This window comes from Camponotus vicinus, unplaced genomic scaffold (genome assembly GCF_025532165.1).
Source record: "Camponotus vicinus isolate PSW18456_S1 unplaced genomic scaffold, iyCamVici1.0 SCAF_14, whole genome shotgun sequence".
Lineage (NCBI taxonomy): Eukaryota > Metazoa > Arthropoda > Insecta > Hymenoptera > Formicidae > Camponotus > Camponotus vicinus.
Window position 1 is genome coordinate 4,868,389 of NW_028141950.1, and position 20,962 is coordinate 4,889,350.

Below are 20,962 nucleotides of genomic sequence, written 5' to 3' on the forward strand. Positions count from 1 at the left end.
TATCAACAATATGAATCCGTAATTATGTATGTTTTGGCTCATGCATGTATAGAATGTTTTCAAAAGATTCTACGTATTTTTTTAGATTTTTTTAAATTTTCAAATTAAATTTATGCTAAAATTAAATAGGATATATTGTTTGTCTATCTTTCGACTTTCAAAATTAAATATTTTGTTAATTAGTCGGAAAATTAATTAGTATTAAATTAAATTTAGTTAATATTGACAATTTCGTTTTCTAATAATAATTTAATAGCCTCATATATTATTAAATAATTCTATATTATTATTCTATATTATTCTACAATTATGATTCAACTTCATAATTAAATTAATATTTTTCTTGGTATAATGGAAACTTGTTATGAAGCTCTCTATTGTTAAAAAAAGCGCGATTTCTGCGATTGTCCTACACGAACGAATATTAATTAGCCAGAGTTGTATGCAACGCATATTTTATATCTGATTGTGTTACGTTCTTATTCAACACAGCGAGAACTCATATTCTTCGCGCTTTGTGTGTAATTAAGTCAGAACGTTTGTTCTCGGAAGAAAATATTATATTATTATCACGCATGTGTGCGCATCTGTCTCTGAAAGTGAAACGGAGACAACGTCGTGTATTTGCATTTTTAAATTAAAAACTAGTCTTTGTAGTAATTGCAGCTAGCAAAGTTATAGGAGCGAGCGCTTGAAAAATTTCGCGTTAATCGTGAGAAATTATTATTTATGCCGTTGACATTTCGCATTTGCATCTAGTATCATTGCGCGAATTACAGCGGAGCAATTAACAGATAAGGAGTGCTAATGATAAAATAATCGAGCAAATAATTTAATGCAATTACAACGAGATGACGATACTTTCAAGCGAGATTACAATCCATTTTAGAAGAGACACATATAAACTTTAATACAACGTTTTAACAAACCATTTAAATAATGTAACTTCCAAACACTTGTATTACGTGTAATGCAAAAGAACAACTTTTTGCTCGAATATAATAAATGTCGTGCTCTGAAACGCTTGATTTAAAGAGAAATTATGTCATAAAATGTTATAAAACTAATTAAGAGGGAAAGAAATACATCAACAAATTGCAACATTATAATAGCACATTTTTTAAAAATGAAATATACGTTATATTCCGAATGATTAATATTGGCATTGACAATAGCATTATAGCCACTCTGTAATTTTGTCTACGGCTTACTCGTTTACTTGGAATTGAGCGACAACTTGGTCCCAACAAAAGACAACGTTCGCTCATAAAAGGGGAAAAGTTGCGAAGAAAAGTTTCGTTATGAAGCGGTGGTCGCACAAAGTAACTGACAAGTCAATTATGATCGGCAAAGAGGTACGCGCGCTTGGTGGATCCTCTAATAAATGTCGCGCTAAAATAACGGACTGCCAGTTAAACAGAAGCTTTTAACAAAGCACAGTTTTAATCTATCGAGTGGACTTTTACAGAGAAGTTGATTCCATTCGGCCGACAAAGGCGCGCCGGTTTCGTCAGAGAAATGAAGGAATTATTTCGAGACTTACGGGGATTCCTCGCCCTGAAGATGGGACGCGACCAGGACCGAACAAAGAGGAAGGAAAGGTGAAGAAAAGTGGAGAGAAAAATGGAAGGAGAGAGAGAGAGAGAGAGGAGGAGGATAATAATCTCTCGTTAGTCGAAACGTGTGAATACTCGATAATGAAACGGCGAGACGAAGAGCAATGAGAAAATGGAGGAAAAAATTGCGTTTGCACGCGAAAAACACACAGTGGCGGAATTAAATCTCACTTTGTTCGTATCACTGGTACTACGCGACGAATGAAAACACATATAACACACACACATGTGCAAGCGTCAGAATAGCCTTCCGTTGAAGGGAAAAAAGTAATCAGCTGCGCGCGGAACACGATGAATCGAAAGGGGTGAATATCGTTGGAACGATGCATGATCGAACGGAATGAATGCGAGTTCACGGCAAGAATCCTGAAGTTTATTAAACTATGAAGGCGCGGGTGGAAAATGAAGAAGCTCGAGGAGTTTGTTTGCTCCGCTTAATGATGTCGAGGCGTCGCTTCCAATCGTAAAGAAGCGATGATTGAATTGGCAGACTTTATAGCGATAGACATCGTGCTCGACATTATGACGGATTTAATCAACAGTGCTGTGCTAATAAACGCGCCTGACAATTTATTTACGTATTGTTATTCACATTTTACATTGTGAATAACTTGATTCTAACACACTTTCTCTCTCAATAAATAATTTCAAAAATTACAAAAAAATATTACCTTTGTATGGCATTTTTATTAAAAAACATTTAATTTATTTAACATCCAATATTTTTATTTCGGAGATTTAAAATAAATTCTAGATTTAAACAATATTCTGAAAAAGTAGTTTATTCAAATTTAAAAAAAGGAACTTTTTTAATTAATTCTTCCTTTGTTTCGTTTTTAGAGAATCATAGTTTACGAACAAAGCTATTCAACTCATAAATGGTTTCTTCGCAAAGTTGAAAAAAAATACGTGTACATAAATTAGTGAAATATAAGTTAGTCTCAAAATTAAAATCAGGCATTCCGAGAAACACTCGTAATTAATTCCAATCTTTTCCCTCATATTTCGCGGGGGGTGCGTGAAAAAAAAAAGGTTCCCTATTATCGTGTTAACGTCTCGTTTACACGAGGAGCGATTCACCGCGAACGATAACAATTTTGACGAGCTACGTTACACGTATCCGACGAGCAGGGTGACTCGACCGCAAACCCTCGAGATTTATGCTATGCGTGTCATCCGCGGCATGCCTATGATTCGCCCGCTGTCGCCGACGGGAATCATTCATCGCCCCAGCCGAGCCATAACCCGGCGGCATAAATTCGCGCGCGGGAGGTCGCGGGGAGGTGTGCGCAAAACGTGCCTATAGCGTTTCTACATGCTTGTCTCGATATAAATCCGCGGCTCGACCGAATACCTCGATGGGGCTCGCGTACGACGTAATTACCAGCCCGCCTGGATTGATTTTCCGTTCATTCAATGGAACGATACCCTCAATTGCCCGCCCAATCGAACACATGCGCGCACGTGTGCGTGTGTCGAAATCCTTTGAAAGCGGCATCCGATGTCTCCGATTGGCCGATTGATGAAACCGTTGCGTGCGGTCGTTCGTATCGTGAAAAGAATCGCCCTTTCTCGGCGACGACACGGTAGGAAACTCTCGCCAAAGAAATGGCAACCTGGGTATTGAATTTTTGTCGTCGCTCTGTCGCGCACTTCGCGGATAACGACCGGTAGCGATTTTTCTCCAGCTCGTTTTAACACCCCAAGCGAAGGACATGCTTGAGGAAAAAGGAAGTGGACTATATATGTAGGTGGCAGTGAATGAATGGGATTGGCGGGTGAATAGGATTTTAGATGAACCCTAGAGAAATGGCGTAAAGTGATTGTCTATCAATGTAGTTTTACGTTTAGCGCCGGAGAACTAGGAAGCTACAAAGCTGTAGCAGCGGATGAAGCATAGTTGCAGAGATTATCTGAGCGAAACATTTGTAAAACTTTAATACTGACAATTAATAACGAATATAAGTTCAATAAAGGGGAAAATATATAAGAAGAAAGGAAGGAAAAGAGAGAGATTATTGATAAAAATGTCTGGATTACTTTACTTGGTGATGTCGAGAAGACGCAAAGATTAAAGTCCAACATTAATTTGTGACGCTAATAAATTCTTCGCCCATCGCGAAGGTAATTTTTCTAAAATTACTTCTTAGAATTACGGGGACTTCCGGATTTACCGAGGAGAGCGTATTGTGCTCTCAAAGTATTGATCGGTAGTGCAGCAATAATGCCGCGCCAATAGTCGTAATCTCGACTATACCGGCAAATTCATTTCGATCTCTCGACCGACCGAGTTTTACAAATTAAAAAAAAGGGCAGAAATAATGAAAAAAACAAGTGCGAACCGCAGAACAAGCTGCTTTAAACGACCAGAGTTGGATGAAAATTTCGAATGGTCTAGATCGAGGGCGATGGAAAAATTTCCGCCATTATATGTATTTACGACAAAAGAATTCTCTCTCGTGCTCCGATTATTATTTTTTAATATTATAAATTTTTTGAAAAATAAAATAATTCCACATCATTGAGCGGTTATTTATTAACCAGACATTCCGTCGCGATAGCTTCTTCGTAAAATTCACAAGGATCTTCTCATTGTCAGTAATTTTCACGACAAAGAACATCCTCCTTCGCTCCCTTATTTCTTGCGCTAATGATACATCTCGACTATTCTCAGTAAGTGACGGTAAGCTCCGAGCTGTGCGCCGTCTGCGTTTAAAATTTAGGACGGCTTAACGTCGACCAGGCGGGCGATTATCGGCCGAATTTAAATGGAGAACGTGCTTAAATTTTAACTCTCGCATACCTCAGTAAAAGAGCCCTGTCGAGATGATCATCAATATGCTTAAATATGATGAAACGCGATCGTGTTCCGATATTCCCTATCGTGAATTTTTCAGCTGGACGCGTGCAAAGTTCATCGATAAAGCTAGGAAGAGAGAGAGAAATAGGGAGAAAGAGAGAGATAAATTTCCGCTGGGAACGTGCGGTGATCCCGCGGTGTCTCTTTTCGAAAGGGCAAACGAGCAGCCGCGTACATCCGATAATGACTCGCCGTAGAAACGAGAGGAAAAAGTTCAGACAACCTGCCAACTTTTCGCGTAGCTCGTGAAAGCCGAAGACTGGCAGAGTGCCTTCTGGAACTTGAGCGCTTCCCCGCTCGTTAACTGGTTGATCACCTGTTGGCAATCCGGAAGAAGGAAGATTCAACATCAATCTGTATTCCAACCGAGGCAACGAGAGATGCGCCCGAAACGACTATCGCGCTTCGAGTTAATTTGCGTAAAACGTTTCGCTGCAAAACATATTGCATTCTCTCGTATTCATAGAAACGCAGCGACTCCTCCCTCCGGTTGCGAGATTGGGAATGAAATTTAAAACCGAAGGGATTATAACGATCTGGTGGAGGAATATTCGAGGGAGATCCTTAATAATCGAGGTACGGGGACTTGATAATTCGTTGATCGAGAACAAGGATTTAATGCGAATTTGTAATCCATCCCCAGAGAGAGAGAGAGAGAGAGAGAGATGGAATATCGAAACAAATTCGTGAATTTCACAAATTTCAGGCGCAATTTCATCGCGCTCTGTCGCAGAGAGAACTATGCGGAATACGCCAACTCCCATCGCAGTTGGAAATATTGTATAGCGACGAAATTGGAGGAAATGGACTGCAGTCTCCGGGTACGTCCACTCTCTCCTGGTCGCTTCTGGATACATCCGGTGACTCTCATTAATAACCGCGCGCGCAGCCGTTGAATACAGAGAGGCAGGGGCTTCGATTGCGGGGGCAGCGACGTGATCTCGCGAGGAAGACACGGAGAAACGGGTGCGGAGGGAAGCCTCTGACTTGATTTCCCGCTGAATCAAACGCGCTCTTGTTTCGCGCCCGCGGGCGCCTATTTAATTCGTCAGATCGCGCGCGAGCAATTTAGCTGCATCTGCGCGTGATGCGAATGCAAAGTGCATCCGTCGCATCGCGTCTGTCGCGAAAATGCAACCATTGTTTCGCGGATTTCCCGAGGAGAAGTTTCGAAGTCAAGATCGTCGGGTTCGATGCTCCGATCGAGCGCAAGAGAGAGAGAGAGAGAGGGAGAGGTTCTTCCAAACATCTAAAAATGTCCGGAATGTTTGCAGCTTCTCCTCTTCAACGAGCAAAAACGAGACGGTAGCGAAACGCGGTAGCAAATTTCACAAAGCGGAGTGGCTTCGGCGCCGCCTGTTTTCCGTCAGTTTTCCGTCGATACCACTCGGCAACATTCCGCGAGATGCCGGCGAGCTTGTTTTTGTCGATTCTCGCGCGTTGCAAAAAACATCTCCTGCGCTCTTTTCGCCGCGATCGTGTTACGAACGGGGGATGCGTTACGCTAGAATAGATTGCGGAAGTATCAAACACGTAGCTTCAAACAGATCCTGTGTACATGTCGATATTGCGCTGTTTCCTCAAATCGCTTAATACTAATCTCTCGATAAAAAGTCTTTATGTTCTCTTTTTTTCGCGTCTTTATCAAATCTAGTGCGATTTTATTATCGCATGTATTTATACAACCGACAGCACTTCAGTTTGAAAAAGCTTTATTTTTTATTCATTTTACTATTAGAAAAAAATGATTAATTATTGAATATATTCTTGTATTGCTGGCGACAGATTAAGTAAAGAAGATTATTGTGTATATTTTAGTATAACTGAAAGCGCGCATCTCAGTTTGAAAAAGCCTCGTTCTTTATTTATAGCTATTAGAAGAATAATTAGTCAACGAATATACTTGTAGCTCTAGTGACTTATTAGGTAAAGAAGATTAATGCTTTAGAAATTTTCTGCACCAGTCTCGATAATTATGTGATTGAAAAATATATATAACATGAATATGTGCGTGTAATTAAAAGTGACATTATTATAATAAAATTTCATCGGAAAAATGATATGAAACAAAAGAAAAAACGTTTCTGCTTCCTTTCTTCTAGCAAGATTTCTTGAAAATATTACAATTTTACGAATAATTAACACAGTTTCAATGACGGCACGTTTATTGCACGATATTAGAAAATCTTGCGGAGGGAAATGGGATACAATCGCATAGTTCGAAAATTTTTAACGTGGCACATCGCGACCTCGTTATCTCAGATTACAATTCAATAACGATTGCGGATTCTGTCACGTTACACGCAAAACGTTGGCCCGGTTTAAATTACTCTTCCGACACTCTATCCACTCGAAAACACATAAACAACTGTGGGCGCGCGATCGTGCCCCATTTTCCCCGCGAGACTCTTCACACAAGGTTCAAACAAAGTTCAAACGTACCTAGGTAGGTGCTGTTGGTAATAACCCAGAAGAGTTTGAGCGGATCAACCATTAAACCACGTTCACATCACATAAACTACCCGGTCCGATCAAGCCGACGACGGACTCGCAAACCTAGAAACCAGTCCACCTACCACCCGTCAACCGGTATCACTTGCTTACTCGTATTTAGCGCTTCCGACACGCACACCCTCACATGCACGGCCCTCGGAAGAGAGAGAGAGAAAGAGAAAGGACGTTTGTCTCCGCACCGACATCACGCGCGCGCGCGCGCACGCACCCTCACACGCGCACACATGGCAAGAAAAATGCAGAAATCGCGGTTCACCACCAGATCCTTCCCGTGCAAGAGCACGATGACTCTCGCGACGATGACCCTCTACCTTCCGGCGCCGATACCTCCTCGCGTCACCCGCTTCCGTTCGCTTCTGGCGAATTCCCGCCGCGCGGATCCCGGATCACGCGCGTCGATTCCGCGCACTTTGCGGGGCAGCGCGTTATCTCAACGCGCGGGCTGGCACCGACCGTATCGATAAGTCTGTCACCGACATGCTTTTATCGCGTACGACTCGTACGCGCATTTACACGTGCGGGGACGGGAAAGGAGAAGACCGAGGAATCGCGGAGGCGAGCAAGAGAGAGCGAGAGGAACCGAGAAAGAGAGAGAGAGAGAGAGGGTGACGGATGACAGAGACGGTTGAGAGGAGGGAGAGATCCGACGTCAACGGTGGCCGGGAGTCCTACACACGCGGGGCAAAAGCACTAGGCTATACGTGCGATACGTACGCAGGGAAAGCAATGGGAAAGGTACATGGGGAGAGAGGCCGCGGTGGCAGTCGCGCCGCGCGCGAGAGGCCCCCAGATTTGCGCAGCCGCGCCAAATCAGTCGGGGGACGAGGGAGGCGCGCGATCCACCCTCAGTCAATATACCGTGTCACCGCGTAACACTGAACGCGGAATCGCCGGAATGCGGTAGACTCGTATATAGTTACGATACACCTGCCCCACGGGCGAGCGCCGGGAGAGACGCGTGTAGCGTTCACGAGCGACACCCTCGCCGCACGTGATGATCGCGAACGCGAGGGAGGAGGGTTGATTCCAGGGGATGAGCAAATGAGAGCGGTTTTATGTCACGAGCCCCGGCGATCTCCTCGTGTATTTCGTTCTCTCTTTACGTGGGAATTAACCGCTAGTTGCGTATCGGTGAATTTTATTAAAAATTGACAATCGATCAATAATTTCTATTAGAAACACTATTTGGAAATTGATACTTTGTGTGCGTTTAATACGATTCCAAATCGCTCTTTGTGACACACCACTTGGAGTTATTTAGCTCATTAATCGAGAAATTGAAACGGGGCTAAATGTCGTTGTACAAACGCTACATATTTAATCATTATAGCATTTCCATTGATCAATCGAATATCTGAGAGCTAGACAATGAAATTTATATATGATTAACCTGGAAAGCGCTCCACAATTACACGAGAGTTACAGAATATTTCGAAATGCTGATTCCATAATCTACTTGATTCCATATAATTAATACCTTTCGGAGCAAAAAATTTCTCTAACAAATAATCATCATTTTTACATTATATTGTATTAATTTCCATTTTAATATATAAAATAGACATTAAAATATAATAAAAAAGTTGAATATATAATTAAATATATAAAAGTTAAATATATAATTTTGTTAGATCCTATTTTAGGAAAAATTAGCAGGAAACAGAATAATGTATATTTTTTATTATATAATCGCTAAATGAATATAAATGGCGTTCTTATCGAATATCTCACGAGTCTTGATTTCTATCTAGACTTTGTTTTCGAATCTTGGATTACTTCAAATCCGATCCCGAGTAGTTTTGCAATCGGAGGAAGAGAAGCGCGCACATGCTTCGAGTTCGCGCTCGGCTGAACTCAAGAACTTGGATTCAACACTTATTCAGCGCTCTATTTCGGTACATCCCGTACTAAATTTACGTAAACACGGGCGTGCCTTCCTTCCCGCGGAAGAGCCGCAGAAACGTAAATAAAAGAAGCGATTCGCGTAATATACACAATTTTCATAACACGAAACGCGCTCTTTTAGACACGCGAAATATCTCCGAATCTGCGAGAAATCGATTTTAAATAATTTTATCATTGTTTTACGTTTATTAATTTACATACGTATCTTGCGAGAAGAAAGAGAGAGGGAAAGCTGAAGAGGAGCTTCTCGCAACTTGAGACAATTTTCCAAGTTAATTACCTCGGAAGTTAATTCCCTATTAACTTTCCGTTCAAGTTTTCCATATGAAGTTAACGCAAAAATTTCATTACCAATTTTCATCTGGAAAAATAGGAACCAAATTTTATTATCAGATCCTAAGGGAAATTCGTAATACATAGTAACGGACACCGAGTACGATAGCAGGCGAGGCGTAGCGCGAATGCATGCGTGGTATGTGGATAGTTAATAGCGCTCGTCAACAGATTATTCGAGATTACGGCGACTAATACTGACGACTGTTTAAATATACAGTTACATTTGCTTTGGATTAAAGCGCTGCGTTAAATCTCGGTCGGTGCAGCCCGGAATGCACGGAATGCCATCCGCAAATCCGGGACATTCTACGACGACGTGCTACACATAGTCGTAAACAGCAGTAGCAAAACACTGTCGGTGGTGTCGGTTAGCTGCTCCGAGAGCTGCTCGGATCATTTCCATATTATAGCGAATAGTGGGGTTCCCGGGCTAATTAAGTGCCCGAAATGCTAGAGTTACAATTCATCTCAGTTGTTACACAAATCGATCTAGACGAGAAACACGATCGAGCTCTCAGGAGGTATTATGGAAATGGAGAATTAAAAATTAACCTCCTCCCCTTCCTCGTGCAAGTCAGCGATTCTCAAATATATAAATGCCGTAATCGCTTTCTTAGAATGCTTATAAATCTTTTCCGATTATTATCATGAATCTAATTAACGCGCTAATAAGATTAAACTGCGGAAAAATCATCTGAAATGAGCTGAAAGCGCATTTTCTCGAGAATTCGGTGAAATAAAATTTATAATTGTTAAAATCCTTTGATGTCGAATAAATCTTACAAAATACGCGTATCAAAAAAATTCCGCGCCAGCTGAGTTAAAATTAAAAGACCGCAATCGCCGAATAAGTATGTCAAGTAGTGATTGTACCTTCAATTAAAGCAGATTATATATTTTTTTATACGTAAAGTACGTGAATTACTCGGTATTTTTAGTTTGTTTTTTTGTTCGTCTTATATATTTTTTCTATTTCTTTAATTCTTTCTCTCGATATCAAATTCGCAAGCTCTGGTCGTCAATTCGAGATATAAGTTAGTAAAATCATATAACTTTATTAAGCCGATTACTTTTGCCTGTATCTGATTTTAGAATTAAAGAAGTTTGAAAGACAGTCTTTCGTGATTCTTCGAATTTTGAAATCTTGCACAGTCAGAAGGAAATTCGAGCAAAGTCGCGCATCTGTTCGCGCAACCACTTTCAACGGCTGTCGGAGCATTACCCCGATCCACCGGATCTATCATCCTTCATTGAATCTTCAAAGAGCATTTCGCATTCAGCTCTGACATTCACTAATCTATTCCCGAACACGACAGATGAGATTGCACGGTAGTGCTCTGATTTATATCTTCGCGAACTGTCTGGCTCGGAACTTGATGAAACTTGCTATATTTATGGACCAATCGCGTGTAATTTTTTGTCATGCATATTTTTTTTTATAATTAAACCTTGGAATTGCAACGCACTGCGAAACTAGAAAAGATACAAAAAAATTATCGGAAATTTTCTTGTGGATATATAATATTTATTTTGTTCTTAAAACATCATCAAGAATTTGAATTTTTTTTTATGGTTTCCAATAATATATATAATATTAATAATTTCACAAATAAAAGTTCAATCTTTAATCTTTGATAAAGTTTTTATCTTTAATCTTGAATAACAATAAATAGAATGAAATTCAAAGGTAACCTTTCTCGTTCTAAAAACCTGCCAAAATTCCTCAAGTCGAAAGAAAGACGTTCATGAATTATATATATATTTTTAGCTCCCGATCTAGAGTATTGGAATCTATTTTCGAAGAGAAGATGCTTTGCAGGTTGGTCCGATAAATAATATACGAATCGATTTGCCGGAAGTCATCGCACGTCTCCCGCACGGAACTTGTAGCATGCCCGAATACACAATGTATACCTTTGACGAGCTATATTACGACATAATACAATGTTGACGACGTCGATAATGCAATGAGGTGGCGACTGACGGAGGGACCCTATTTCTGAGACAATTTCGAAACTTCTCAGCTACTCGATTACACGTGCGTGAAACGCAGATCGCAATTTCCTACGATAATATCAGGTATTCATTTCCAGGTTAAATCGATCGTTTATTAATACAAACTGCATTCTCACTAGAAGTCTGACACTATATCGAAAGTTTAATCATTTTATCTGGAATTAAAAACAATAGAAAACAATTAAAATTTTAAAAATTTATATACATTATTGCCCTTTTTTCATACTTTCAAAAAGATATACATATATTGTAATTTTTTTACATACAACTAATAAAATAATTCACGCACGCGAATTATGTATGATACATACATTCATATATTTCCGATAGGAATATATTTCCAATTCAAAATCGTATATATAAGTCAATTATATAAATTGACTTTATAATATTTAGTAAAGCTTTTCAAAGTGTAAAATAAGCGAAATTATATATACTACTATCACGTTACATTAATTAATATATATTAATATTATTTTAATATTATTATATATTGAAACAAAGTATAACGACATATATTTCGAGATAAACGCGCAAACTCGCTCGGTTATAATTGCTAAAAAATTGGTATTATTAATATCGGAATAAACAAACGCTGCGTAAAATATATACGCATGTTTACTAACAAAGCGCTGTTTTTTAAATGCATTTATCTTTCTCTATTTATGCAAGGCCGGTAGAATTTTTCCACTAGACAACTCTAGAAAATACGATAGATGTAATTTTGAATATGTGAATATGTGTTTTGAATTGTTTGAACCATCTATTTTGCTATGCATAAAGACTAATTACATCGCAATTGTTATATAAACGCATTGATAATGAGTTTCGTGGGATCAAATGGCATAAATAGTAATTGTTAATGTAACGGTCATTTAGTAATAATATATGTAATGCTATGTGTATAAGGAATATCAATTTCACAACTACTAATTCATCATGTGAACAATATGAGGACAGAAAAATTAGAAGAGAGAAATTTGATACACGATTTTTATTTAAAAAAAATTCGATTATTAATTATATTTAAAAAAAAATTATTTTATGTTATAAAATCTTAATATTCATATTTTAAGAGCAATGTGGTTAAAAGACTTTCTCGAGAAAGTTATAAATTTTATCGGCTAAAAAGCGTATCCTACTTAAAAATATTTTGCGTCTCTAATTAACTCTCGCCATTACTTATTTATCATTTCAGTCTCGTATTTTACATTAAAGGCTTAAACGACTCGTGTATTTTTAATAATTATAATTTTTTTATCAAAATTGGAAAGAAATATTTTTTCACGCAATTAAATTTAATCATTTTTTAAATCACGGTTTCTGGAAACAAATCATTAATTTCTTTTTCAATCGCAAATTTCTTTTTCACTAGATATATAAATATGTATAATCGATAATGAAGCTTTATTTTACTGGTGTTTGTAGCTGAATAAAAGAAGACTAGCGATTTCTCGTGTAAAAAGAATGCAATATGAGCATAAATTAAAATATAGTAAAAACGAGGATATATCAAAAAATGGAACATCGAAAATATTTTTCTCGATAGTTGGCATACGTTCTTCGCGATGGTCGTTAAATGTACCGGATGATTACGTTTGGGGATCGGTGAAACGAGATCTGCAGATTCGTACGACAAGTCGGGTACAAGTCATTGACAGATACGATCGACGCCCCGACGTGCATAGCCAGTTGATCGAAAATTCTATTCTCCGGGCAAATTCATGCGGGCTCACGAATCCGTTTGTTCGACTATGTCCGATGAACGGAAAGACCACAGACGGCAGAACGCGACAATCGACTATTGAAACGTTCGCAAAGTTTCTACCCTTCTCTTCTTGACATTTGATATTTTTCAGCCGTCGCATTGAAACTTGCAATCCAAATCTGTGGTCTTTTTTATCTTTAATCATTGATTTAAAACTGGTTGCATTTATTCATTCCTTTATAATAATATTAAATATGGATACATTATACAAAATATTAAAAGTATCTTTATAGAATTTCTTGTCAACAATGTATGCAGTTTTAATATTATTATTCTGAAAATATTATTTTTTTATTTTTTTATAGATTCTTTATGAATATTTATGAAAATTCAGGATCTCGAATCTCTGTGTGAATTGTTGAGCAATTTTAATATTACATTTTTTGCATATTATTTTCAGGGAAAATAACAATTCATAATGTAAAAAAGTAGTACAAAAGCGCGTTTTAGTTTTAAAATTATATAACTCAATATAAAATATTAAATTTATATAAAATATAAAATATTTATATAACTAAATATTAAGCGTCAATGTTCAAATTAAAATAAATTTGACCGCAAAATATCAACACACATTATTATAAAAATGATCATTGTAGAATGACAAATGTAGGTTGTTTGCGATACAGTCAATTTACAATTGCAAATTCTGTCAATTTTAGCATTTATTGAGAATTCTCTTTTAAGAGAAAAGATTTCAACTGATGAGATAATTAAATTTATATATTATTTTGTTTTTGAAAATGTTAATTGTTTTAAAAAAATATTAATACCCCTTATCTTCATATATGTCTTTTTTACATATTTGCTGAACAGGCGGATTCTATTTTGAAAGTAACAATAGTGTGCGCAGGCTGACAGAGTCATTCTTAGCGATGGAGTTGTAATGGAATACTGTTTGAACCGTTCGCCATTTCGTTTGCCAAGTAGAAAGAAAAAATGAAGATATTTCAATGTCGGAAGTTTCGTCAGGAGCTAGTGACTTACTTGAAATTAATTTTACAGAGAGGGGGAGAGAGAGAGAGAGACAGATGATATTTCAGGCAGAAAGGTATTACTTTGGATTAATTCCCTGGGAACTGGATTTAAGATGATAAAAGAGACGATAATGTTAAATGAAGAATGAAAAGTCCTTTAAACTATGATCCTCGACATTCATCTCGTTAAAATAATTTATTTCATGTACGATGCGAATTTACAATTCGTCAAATAATAATTGCTGATCATTATTGTAACAAGCCAAGAGCGATTCATGCAATGATTATTTAACCGTGCAATTAAATATCGTTCGGAATTTTCTCTTTCCGATGAAAAACAACCTTAATTAAACGCGAGTATTGGCGATTGATTGATAGAAATTAATGAGGCGCTCGCATATTTCGTGTGTTAAAATAATAGCTGTTTTCTTTAATGGCATGTTGTATCCAATTAATATCCAATGATGGAATTCAATGATGGAAAAATATGTCGTTTTCGAACATCGCAATTAAAAATATCGCGCATCCGCGAAAGAGTAAAATCAAATATTCAAGTAAACGATAAAGCGCGACAGAAAATGTGTCGCAATTAATTTAATCGGTCTGCGGAGCAAATTGTCATCGATCACGACACGATATATGCATCCATCTTAAATCGGTGCATCCCATTTACCTCTGCAAATCCCGGGAATTGCCGGTATGTAATCTAGACTGGCGACGACATGACCAAGTCGACACAACGCGATCCTATCGATTCCCAGTTCTCGTGCATAGTTTCAAGACACAAACCCCAAGATAACGATTGATCCGATTATATCAACAATGCGTCCACGGGGATGGAATATCACTCGCTTCGTTTCGCGACACTTGTCTTTCGCGGATATTCATGCGAAAGAAGAAAAATGCGCGGTAATTGAAGTGAAACTTGAGACACTCGTTATATTCCGAGATTCTTTGAAGAGAAAAGTTCCTCGAACTCTTGCAACGTTTCCTCTCCTTTTTCTTCATGAGTTCAGTTTTCTCATTTAAGGAATTTTGCAACGATCCTCGTGTGTTTTTTGTTTTGACGGAGAAACATACAATTTGGTATTATGCTAAAAAGATCCAATAGAGAAAATGGAAATTTCACACGAGTGATTAAAAGTCGAGGGAAAATATTATTTTTTATTTCTAGCGTCGCTCGACTGTCAAAAGAAACAATTATCGACGCGAAACTAAGATTTTTGGTTTTTTTAGCTGAAGTGAAAAATTTATAGTGATTTAATATGATTCAGAGTTACAAGTCTGTCGCATTATCCTTGATTGTTGATCAGTCATTTTGCTGTCATATTTCACATTTAGTCGGAATGACGTTTGCTTGCCAACTGTCATTTGCATTACGCTTCCCTGTCGGACATGCGCGAGATATCGCAAGCAGTCGAAGATTAGATAATGGCCAGATGCGTCACTCATTCTCATTTGCCTTGATTGTTATATTGATTATACCATATAATTATTTATTTTCGATCACATAATTATTTATTTAATCATATAATTATTTATTCTCGATATCATATGTACTTACATATTTTAACACGATTGTAACAAATAGATTCATTTTAATCATAAATTAAAGCGACATTTTATCGGCGAGATAGACCATTTATATTTTTCCAGTTTCTTAATCACTAATTCTATTAATTAAAATAATAGTAAACAATTTAAATATAAGACAAAAATAAAAAATGATACATAGGAAAATTGACTCGCAGTAATTAATATTTTGATAAAAATGTAATTACAATTTTTATACAATTCTAATCGTGTATTGTTTTAAAAGGGCCATTTTCATAAAATTCAAAAATATCAATGCCACGCAAATCGCAAGAAATATCCAGTTTTATGCATACAGATGGCTTCAATGGAAAAGCGACCAAGTAATCGTAGCCGAAGGGATTGCGGCTTCTATCGATCCTTCATTAGTTATGCATCGCGTTGCGTTGTGGTTATCGGAGGCGATGGAAAATAGCGAGTATAATCCGTTGCCGGGCGCGGATTTTAATCGTATTGTATACCTCGACGCACAAACAAAATGTATAGTAATAACGACGAATGGGCGAAAACTTCTGGAAACCTTCCAGAGTGCGTTTAGCCGCATCGACGAAGGGCTGCAGGATGGCGTATGATGGAATTTAACTAATAACCATTCGGACACAAATTCCAGGAATTTCGTATAGATATTTATATATATATATATATATATATATATATATATATATTTCAAAACATATTACGAAGGTTGATCGCTCGATTAATATGGAAGTGACCGCAAAATGCGGGGTTCGACCCGAAAATATTATGAATGATCGAGGAGCTACATCCTGGGATATAATAATCGCCTCGCGGTTTCGCGTTTCGTTCGACGTTTTAATCCGATAACGAGGTACATTTGAATTGCCCGACTCTATCACAATGACAAGCAGAATGTTACGGCAATGGCAAACGTGATGTCATTTCGTGTCTATTCAATCAACGGCCTTACTCCTCCTTTCCGGAACGTAATCCTTTCGTCTCCCGATTCGAATTACAACGCCGGAATTAATTCTAGCATATTGGCCCGTGTTCTGATTGCAGAATTATTCCTAAACGTGATCGGATGACTAAAATCTGGTGTTTACATTACAGATTTCTCAAATTATTTAAATAAATTTTCATATCGAGGAATATTTCAAAATCAATTGATTAATTAACTTTTACTCGTTACTTGGATTCTAATGAATTTTATCATATCAGATTTTTTACTTAAACCTTAATTATCAAAATATTTTATGTATTAAACCTATGGTAAACTTTTCTTCACAATATTTTGTGCTTTTAAGAGACTACATTAATTTTAAATCAGTTGAGAAATTTATTATTAAAATTACAGAGCAAAATAAGCTTTATTCTTTAATTTTAATAATAAAGTGTAAACTTCATTTCGACTATTCTTTCTTTTCATTTCGATAATATTTTTACCGATTGTTTCCGATCTTACATACTATCCTACATCATGGAAAAGAATTAGATTAATGATAACTTTAAGAATCAACACATTCGAAGTTGTTCGAAGACTGGCAAAACATAGACACGAAAGACGAATTGGGATATTTTGTGAAATTTATCGACCACTTCGCTACCGAGTCAGTTGCTCGGAAATCGAGTTCTTACGATCTAACTTACGTACAACTAACTTGGCCTGTGAGAAACACGAACGACAGATCGGGTCGACGTAAAAATCGCCACCAAGTTTCACGCCATAATTCACCGGATAATATCCGAGTTAAGTGAAACGGGCACAACGCGAACAAATATCCGAAAACACTCTCCGCTTTACGGCTTGCCGGTTACTAACTTCGGTTTCCCAATCTTGCGACAATCTGCGTAAAGAGGGGCGGTGGGGGTTTTTCAAGAGCTTCGGAGCTATTAATCTTTGGTATCCCGCAGCATATCTAAACGAACAGACGTTGAAGAGAATTTGTCCCACATCTCCTTACTTTCTACATAATTAATTTTATATTAAAATTATTTAGAAGAATTAAATCATAGATTCTTCTATTTTATAATTATGTGAATTAATTTTAATTTATCATTATATTTAATTCGATTTGATCGTTTATGATGGATCATCTGCGTAAAAAGTTCATGTTTACAAAAATTTATTGCACTAAATTAATATCAATACATTGAATTTTATCAAGTTTTAATTTTGAATTCTGTACTTTTAACATGCAATCTTCAAAATTATATGAAATGATAATTACGTTTCCTATCAACTTAATTAATTTTCAAATGTAAACTTCAATATTACATGTATTATTTACATTTAAATTTTATTCAACATTATATTGAATATTTACAAAGTCTAAATTTTGAATATATTAATAAGGATACTTCTAGAAAGAGATACTCGGAAATAGACGCAACTATTTACTTTGCCCGATATCAATCTATCTCTAACGAAAACAGCGCAATAGAGAGACTGCATGTCAAATGAGTTTGCGGATCTGTATTTACCTTTACCCGGCGATATTTTTTTTTAGCCAGTACAATACATCATCCGAATGTTGTCGCATTTTTTTTCAGGCACGTTGCAACCGCAGGCTCGTCAATTAGCGTTTCGCAACGTTATTCTCCCCGGTGCCGGTCATCAGAATTATTTATAGAGCCGCGGACAAACGCGAATCGCTCAAAACCTGATGGCATTATATCGATATCGCGGATAAGCCGAGGATTCATCATGTGTCGAAACAGATATGAAATTATAAGCATGAGAAAAAAGTGCGATACACAATATAGAACGTACGGCGCGCGGATTGTCATCTGTCAAGAGAATACGTCGATATTTGCGCTCTCTTTTCGTGCGTTTGCGCGTGTGCGCGTATCCCCGTATCTGACATTAATCGCAATTGAATTTCGGCCGGCAAAATTTGGTAAATTCGCGAAATATCGAATTTTCGCGAAGTTTCCGTTAATGGCCGACGAGTATACGGCCGAACTCTAGAACGAATTTGCGCGAACGGTTTCTGTAGCGCTTGTTATCCTCCTTTTTTCTTGTTTTTCTATTTTTATTTTTGCACAAGTTTCGCGAAAACAGCTACACGCTAACGACAATCCTCCACACGAGAGCAAAGAATATTAAATTTCGCGAAAATTTGGCGTTTTTTATTCAGCGAATATGCAGGGAAATGTATTCAATGTATTCAATTTCGTATTCGGTTTTAATAATGACGTATATTTCCTTTGATGAATTTCAAGGTAATTTTTCTTTAGCAAAGAGACTGGATAAATTCACCTCTTAATTTCCACATTTATAATTTTACCAAGCAAACAACTTATAAACGATAAAAAAATGCTTGGATAGTTCCAAATTGAATTTGCTTTAAAAGAAATTTAATTGGCTTTAATTGGTAAAATATGTAATAAGTATTTACGATATATGATGCGATTTCTATCAAGATATTACGTGAAAAAAATTAGTTGCAAATTTATATCAAAGAAAAGCTAATAGAGAAAGAAATTCTAAGCTGCTATTAGCTACAAAGTTCTCTACTATTTAATCATATTCCAATACGAAAACTTCGTAATTAATACTTTGCTGTTAATTAAACTCTTTAATGACGTAACATGATTAAAGTCTATGAATAATGAAATTTGATATATATTGAATCGACATTAATTTCTTATATATTTTCATTATGTATTTCCATTTTCAAACGATATTAGCATGTGGAATAAATTTTGCATAATTATCCTATTACATTCCATATTAAAAATATAATTGGAAATACATAGAATAAAATATTAGATAACAATATATAAGATTTTTAATTATTCAATTCTTACTACACCAGATATTTTGAAATAAAGAAACGTTATCGTGAAATATGAAATTTAACATCTTTTATACAAATAATACCATTATTTCGTATTTCGTAACAATAAATAATCGCAAAAATTGTTATAAATTTATATTATTGGAAAGATAACTTTTTCTACTACGCTTAATTAATAGACAAGAGAAATTTTGTACGATTCAACAAAGTTGACGTTTAAACAAAACTCGTGAATACACATAACAACAAAACGCCGCTGGCTAGCCAGGTACATTTGTATAGAATCAAGAGAGAAAGCTTTCCCAAAACACATTAATCTATTTTAGCAACAAACTTTGCTACTAGTTTAATGGAAAAAAAAAAAAAACAGAAATTATATATAAAGACAGTAACCTTGCTGCTGCATCGCAGTTTTATTAGTCAGCGGTCAATTTAATAATTACGGCGTGTTCTCGCTTTATATTTAAGCAAGAGTGAAATTTTGATGAATCTTTCTCTCCGCAGTATCGTCGTCGCAAATTGGATTCAAGCGAGATATGAACTTTGTAAAAGTGTCGTTCGTGTGAAACATCGAATACATTATTTCCATTGGGGCGTTGTAGTAAACCCCGTCGAATAAATTTTGCATGGAAAGGAACGATATTATTTTTTTCCGACAACTTAGTTTTAGATTATTAACCTTTCTCGTGGAAAGTTAACAATTTTGTGCCGAGATAGGCCAAGTGATCTATTTATTCTACTATCAGGATCGAAAATAGAAAAATAATTAATTTCGCTTTTCAAGAGTGGATCATAAACTAATTTTTTTGCTTCATCATTTTTAGCATTAAATATTTTGTTAAATAGAGTCCTAAAATTATGATCTTACATCAAAAAATCTCAATAATTGAAAAGATGAAAGAAAAGATAAAATTATATCATCGTGGATATCCAAAGTTTAAGATGTAAAATGTCACTTGACACTGTAGCTTCTGTCGTGGAAGTTGTTGAGAGTGATTCTTTGAAAGTTTATTATTTTTCTTTTTCAATATTCGAACACAGTACATCCCCTATATGTTACAAAAACGATTATAATCCCAGAATGGCATGTCTGATACATAGGATGCGGAAGATTGATGTCGCGCTGTTAGCATCTGTGCATCAGTACCTCTCCGTCATCATTATTTTACGCAACAAAGCGTGAAGGGAACAGAATAGAGGGAGTAACCAGAGCCGATAACCCGTAAACGCAAAAATGTCAGATATATATATAGAGATCCCTATGAATCTATCTACGTATATAGCAACGAGGAATAATGAAGCACGAGATTCGTGCCGAAAGTTACGGCAACGTCGTATCATCAATTATGATCCACGCACTATATATAATAAGGAACAAAAAAAAGAAGAAAAAAAACGACCGGGTCGATATCCTCGGGTACGATGGCGCCTCTGGCTTTGCAATTTTTAATACGATCGATCGGTCGACGGTATAACTCTCTGATCCCTCCCTGGGAATTCAGGAAGAAAGAAAAAGAGAGAGAAGAAAAGTGTACTCATAACAACGCTGGATGTAAAATAGGAGCAAATTAAAATAGAAAAAATACGCCGTCGCACTAACTTTTTGCTAGGTAAAA

The 20,962-nt window shown here is 36.6% G+C and overlaps 1 protein-coding gene across 14 annotated transcripts in view; it reads right to left on the minus strand.

The window, feature by feature from the left end:
• The window catches only part of LOC145965466 (neural-cadherin-like), a 194,431-nt gene that overhangs the window by 58,441 nt on the left and 115,028 nt on the right, over positions 1-20,962 (minus strand). Inside the window, exon 1 of one of the 14 annotated variants that reach the window (XM_083089040.1) lies at positions 6,919-7,351. The exons of the other annotated variants lie outside the window; for them this stretch is intronic. Coding sequence (XP_082945166.1) covers positions 6,919-6,970 — 52 coding nt within the window. The 5' untranslated portion in view covers positions 6,971-7,351. Of the gene's footprint in view, positions 1-6,918; positions 7,352-20,962 lie in introns of those variants that run through there. 14 annotated transcript variants of the gene reach the window in all.